Genomic DNA, 6,000 nt, shown 5'->3' on the forward strand with positions numbered 1-6,000 from the left:
CCAGCATCTGTTATGACTTGTATTACAATTAAGAGATTCCCAAATGTATTTGTACTGATGAACAAGTTAAAAAAATACTAAGTCTTCTTGTAAAATCATATTTTTAGTGCTTTAGTCCTCCAATTACAATGAATAATGTATATACAGTTCCTATACATTCAAAATATGTTTTCCATCTGTCCTTCCAAACTTGTTCCAACCTTGTCTGTTAGAATGACAATTCTTTTTATTCACATTGTACAGTACAGTACTACACCTAAGAAAGTGCTCACAACTTCTAAGCTGTAAATATCCAGCAGTGTTCACCCAACAATGATCAAAATTACTGTCCTCCAAGCAATTAGAGAACTCTATATTCAGCCTCAAATCAGGGTTACAAAAGAAGGTCAAACAAGAAACCAAACTAATAATTTGTTTTGTCTTTTTCTCAGTTCATCTGGCAAATTATTACATCCTCGTTAAGAATCTGCTTCCCAAGGGCACTCATTCATGTTGGTAATATTCAAAAAAACTGACCAAGATACAGAAAAACTAAAATTTATGTTGACACTATCTCTAGATTTGCAGATTACTAAGCAGATATATAACTCAGAGATAACATACGATAAAAGGAAGAATTATTGCAAAGGACATAAAAGATGGCAGGCTTCTGTTAAGTAAAAGAATCAACTCAAAAGATTAAATACTTACCCTAACCTATTTTAGACTCCAAAAATAATTAACACATGAAATATCATCCCTGGATGCACTATGTCTAAACGGCACAGTTTACAGTGACAGTTACACACACCAAAGAAATTTTATCCTCAGCTAACATGCCTCTAACTTCCACCAAGTCAGCACAGTGTGCTAGATGGCATATTCTGTGCCACTGAGCAAAAAATTGTGTTTATCATTTTGATATTATCTCAGAATCCTATAACAACAAAGGTTATCAAAACACCCTAAAGAATGCAGGCACTTTCTAATAAATGTTTTTTATTATCATCTTTATTGCTTGCAATTAGTCCCTCAAACTTTACTGTACATCCTTCTCACCTCCTAGATTTTGTCACATCTACTTTGGATCTGTTTTGTCCAACTATTTATTTTGTGTCCAACTATTTATTTTGTAAGGTATAAGGAAATGAAATAACAGAGTCTGATCCTACAAAATCAGATCCATGAAAAATAATGCTGACAGCTTGCATCCATTTTTGTAGCATGCAGATCTAAAAACATAAACCCTCTTCAATCAGGCAAGCCAAGATTGTAAATCCAAATATAGCTAAAAAGTATTTAGAACTACAAGGAAGTTAGCAAGAAATTAAAGCACATTCATCAAGGCCTCCAACAATAAAGTTGTAATAGCTCCTTTTTGAGAAAATGGGGGCAAAATAAGCAAATAGCTTGCATCCCTTATAGAAGCCTAACTATTTTAATACAAATTTTGTTACATTTCTCCCTCTGTCTGACAACAGCAAAAATTTGGCTATGTGCTGAAAAGGTACATTGGATCACCTGAGAAAGGAAACTTCTTTTTTATTACTTTATTACAAACTTTTCACCTTTAGTGAACTAGATTTTCAACTGCACATGCACGCAATGCCTTTCAGCTGACTTCACAACTATTTTTGCATTGGAAAGGTGTTCCATTAGAATGGGGAAAAGTTTGCCTGACAGAGATTTAGCCTTTAAAAAAAGTCTCTGCTAAGCATGTACCACAATGTTTCCTAAAAAACTAAACTCTTGTATGCTTGGGCTCACTCATACTAGTACTAGATAGTTAGACAGTGCATATGAGAGCAAGATGGATATTACAAGAGGCTTAAGGTGGAGATAAGAGAGGACAGCTGATGGAAAGGGCATGCTGTGGGCTCCAGGCATCACCGTTATTCTGCTTTTATGCAAAGCAAAGCGCGGGATGCGGGAGGAATGCACGAGCCCGCAGAGTGCCTTTATCTAAGGCCTTCCTAGAAGATAAATTAGCAACCTCCGCGCTGCTGCTGCGGCTCATCCCCACGAAACATCGCCCACCCAGAGATGAAGTACGGCTGCAGGTCGCAGAGGAGCCAGCACCCTGTCCGGCGGGGGAAGCTGGGAGGGCGGCGGGGCTCCGCGCCCCGAGCCCTGGCGCTACCCTGCGGTGCTGCAGGCGGCGTCCGGCGCCCCCCAGCCCAAACCGCTCCTCCGTATGGGCAGCCCCAAAGGAGCTCCGGGAGCTCTCGCACCCCCAGAGCTCCCACCGTCAAGGGGTTCTGGCTACGGATACATACACACACACACACACGCAGGCAGATGTGCGCCGGCTGCCCGGCCCGCGCCGCGGCACCCCGGGAGGGGCCGGCCCGGCCCCGCACCTACCCTTTGAGCGCGTCGTGCCCGCCGCCGTGCCCTCGCCTCTTGGCCCGGCTGGACCGGCTCTCCTTGGCGCTCACCCCCTCGGTGTGCCCGGCGGCGGCGGCACCAGCCTGGGACGCCCACAGCACGGCAACTCCCAGGGCGATCCCCAGCAGCCGCCCCCGCCACATCGCGTCCCCCGAGCCCCCGGGCTGCGAGCGGCCGCTGTCTCCTCCGCGCCGCCGAAGACTGCCGGTCCTCGCCGCCCTGTCTCCGACCAGCCTCTCCAATGCGAGCTGCGAGGGGAGAAACGAGGAGGAAGGGGAGTTAGAGACGGAGGAAAAGCGGCCGCGGCCACCCCGCGCCCCCCGCCGCCTGCCCCCGCGCCCCGGCGCCGTCGGCCCCCGGCCAGCCCGGCGCTATCGCGGCCGCGAGAGGCGGCGGCCGCGGGGGACGGCGAGGGGCTGCCCGGGACCGCGCGGGCTCTGCCTCCCCTTCAGCAGCATCCGCGGGGGCTCCCGCACCCGCCGCGGACAGACCGCGGCCGCCGCCACCGCTCCCGAAGCCGCTCCGGGGCTGGAAGCGCCCGCTGGGCACGAACCCTCCCGGCTCCCGAGCGGGGCACCGCTAGAGCCGCAGCGGCCGCAGCGCCGCGGGCAGGAGCCCCGCGCCCAGCCCGCCCGCCCCGGGAGAAGCCGCTGCGAGGGGCGCGCACCCGCTGGAGCCGCCGCCGCCGCCGGCTGCCGTTCCCGCTGCTGTTCCAGCTGCGGCCGCTGCACCCGCCGCTAATCCAGCTGCGGTTCCAGCTGCCCCCTCCCTCCTCCTCCTCCTTTTTCCCCTCCTCTCCCCCCCTCCCTCCTCTTCAAGTATCGCCCGCCCAACCCTTTCTCGCGAGAGAGAGGGGAATAAAAATGTTCCCCCCACCCCCGAGCCGCCAAGCCGGGGGCTCCCGGCGGTGCCCGGCCGGCTCCCGGCCAGCCGCGCCGTGGGTCACCTGCGGCCGGCCCGGGGCTGGCGGGATGCTCGGCCCCGAGAGGCTCCCCGGGAGCCGCGGGAAGCGTGCGGTGCCGGCGGGGAGGACGCGGCGCTGCCGCTCCCTCCGCTCCGGAGGCAGCTGCGGCCGGGCAGCGCGGCCAGCTCGGGTTACCCCGCGGGTCCCCGGCTCACACGGCGGCAGAGGCATGAGCGCCCGTGGCAGCCTTAACGCTGAGCCAAATGTGTCAGACGGGAGTGGGGGGAAGCGAAGGTAGTGCACGCCTCTGCCTCCATCTAAATGCCTACAGATATGTGTACATAGAGGTATCTGCTTCCTAGAGGTGCAGCATTTTGCATCTATAGCTTATGAAAAATAACATAAAGGTATCTGTTTCCCTTATAAGGAAAAACAGCATCGATGGTGGTTCTACCGGAGAGGCTGCTGCAGAATGAATAATACACTTTCTAGCAACTAACATGGCACAGACACCAAGGCACCGCACTCTTCTGTACCTACTCCTAAATCTCCACAGCCAGCTACAGAACAAATGCTTGCCTCATCCTTCTCAAGGAAAGAATGCCCTGCATTTTTTATTTATGGTTTAAATCAAAAACAGCAAACCACTACCAACTCCTGAAAGGTAGAAAGGCTGAAATAATTGAGCAGGGAACGCAACACAACGCAGTTAACAAGAGTTCAAGCCCAGATTCTATACACTCCTATCGAGTACCAGTATTATCTCTGTACCAGGATTATCCCATTTCAACATAGACAGGAAATACAAAAAACAAAACAAACAAAAAAATTAGACTGAAAGTAAATGCTACTTATACAGTCTGCTCTGCTCACATACAAATACTTTGGCAGAAATGTTGGATTTCCTAATTTTCAGGTATTTTCCATTTTTGTTAGTTTCAGGTAGGTACTGATGGTTAGTGGCTCTGTATTATTGCAGTGATGTTGCAAATGCTCAGCTGCACAATTTCATAAGCAAGCAGCTGACCAGGCACAGCAGCTGCCAAACCACCCTGCCCAAAGATAAATGCATGGTGTATTCTGCCACTAAAACAGTATCAGAAAAAAAGGAAGCAGTGTGTGAGATTTCCTAGTACCAATCTGTTCACAGCTGAATTGTAATGGTGACACAAGATATGACAGATGCTAGTTGCAATATACAGTTTGCATCAGTTTACAGGAGTTTATATATTACATATATAAATATGCATTGTCTTTCTAAACATACACAGAACTATTTAAACTGTGTACTAACCACAATAGCAGCTTTCTAATAATTTTGGCTGATTTTTATCAAGTGTTAGATTCTGCAAATTACAAAACAGTCGTTTGATATTGACCATTTCAATGTCACTGTTTAACAGTGCAGTGTCAAGACTTTCAGACAGAGAGTATATGATAAAACGTAGATGTGAAATATTCTGAGATACTGGCCCAAGAAAGAAGTAATGGGGTACAGAGTATGCCACCTCAATGTGTCTGAACAAGGCTCAAGACAGTAGCAGCCCACACTTTATACCACTATTTTGTAACTTGTACAAAATGAACTAATTAACTTCAACTCTGCAAGCAAAGTATTACTGATTTGCAGTTTGCACCAGAGAAGTAGAAGTTAGGGGTTGTGATTAATGAGGAACATTGCTTTTTCTGTTAAAATTTAGTTCGATAAATAGGAATTTGATTTTTCAAAGTTTTTGTTTGCCTGACACATAAGTATGCAAAGATTAAGATTTTTTTATGGCTATGTTTGTTGAAGAGACCATATAGCATTGCCCAAAGTATTTTGTATTTCTTTCGCAGTGTCAAATTAAATTTTGCTCAAAACCAAAAAGAGATGAGGATAAAGGTAGTAGTAATTATCCCTTGTATTAAGAAATTCAGGACAAGTATTACATTGCTATACAGTTCTCTTCCTTCACCATCATCTATGCATACAGCAAAATCTAAGCATTTACTTAGTTAATATAGAAGTTAAACTGAACCTGCAAAATGTCACTAGATATTTACTAATTATGCTCACAATGTGAAGATAGAATTTACCAGTAAACAAAAGTGAGTTATGAAAGGAATTCTTGGTTGCTATTTACTCCAACATTCTTTTGGTTTCAACATTTTCTGTTTCAACCGCTTTAATTTTGTGGATGAGCTACTAGAAAAATATCTAGTCTGTGTCACAGGCTAATGGGGTGACTCTCATATCTTCTAGCACATTTTATGATGTATTTTTTTGGTATCTTGCATGGTTGCAGAAATGTGGATTACACTATATGAAGTAATGCTACATGATATGTGGGCTGGAAGTTCATTAATCTAGTGAAATATGTAGCACATCATCAACTTCTGGTGTGTCATTTTAAAGAATATGCTTATACATTGGAAGTGTTTACATTGTTGACAACTCTAAAATGGTGCCCACCTGGGTTCTCAAACCACTAGAAAAATACACTGTCACAAGCCAAAGGCTTAAAACAACTTCTGCACTCTGCTGCTGAACAGAGCAGACCCTACTAATAAGGGTCATCCACACTCTTTCCCACAGCCACTTGAGCTTCTGCAAACATTTGGACTCTGAAGAACATCTAGACAAACAGATTTCTATATGGCCTCCAAAACACTTGTCAGCCACTTGAAGTTTCACTTAAGGGGAAAAAAACCAAGGCAACTAAGAAGCAATTCTGATGATCCAGTTG

At 46.7% G+C, this 6,000-nt stretch overlaps 1 protein-coding gene across 2 annotated transcripts in view; it reads right to left on the bottom strand.

The window, feature by feature from the left end:
- FBN1 (fibrillin 1) overlaps nucleotides 1-3,494 on the bottom strand; it is a 146,847-nt gene extending 143,353 nt beyond the window's left edge. Inside the window, exons 1-2 of one of the 2 annotated variants that reach the window (XM_038146667.1) lie at nucleotides 3,314-3,494; nucleotides 2,344-2,615 (exon numbers count right to left, since the gene is read on the bottom strand). In XM_038146667.1, coding sequence (XP_038002595.1) covers nucleotides 2,344-2,510 — 167 coding nt within the window. In that variant the 5' untranslated portion in view covers nucleotides 2,511-2,615; nucleotides 3,314-3,494. Of the gene's footprint in view, nucleotides 1-2,343; nucleotides 2,616-3,034; nucleotides 3,151-3,313 lie in introns of those variants that run through there. The other variant, XM_038146668.1, reaches the window with a different exon arrangement.
- Between the last annotated feature and the right edge of the window lie 2,506 nt (nucleotides 3,495-6,000).

The sequence above is a fragment of the Motacilla alba genome, chromosome 10 (genome assembly GCF_015832195.1).
Source record: "Motacilla alba alba isolate MOTALB_02 chromosome 10, Motacilla_alba_V1.0_pri, whole genome shotgun sequence".
NCBI lineage: Eukaryota > Metazoa > Chordata > Aves > Passeriformes > Motacillidae > Motacilla > Motacilla alba.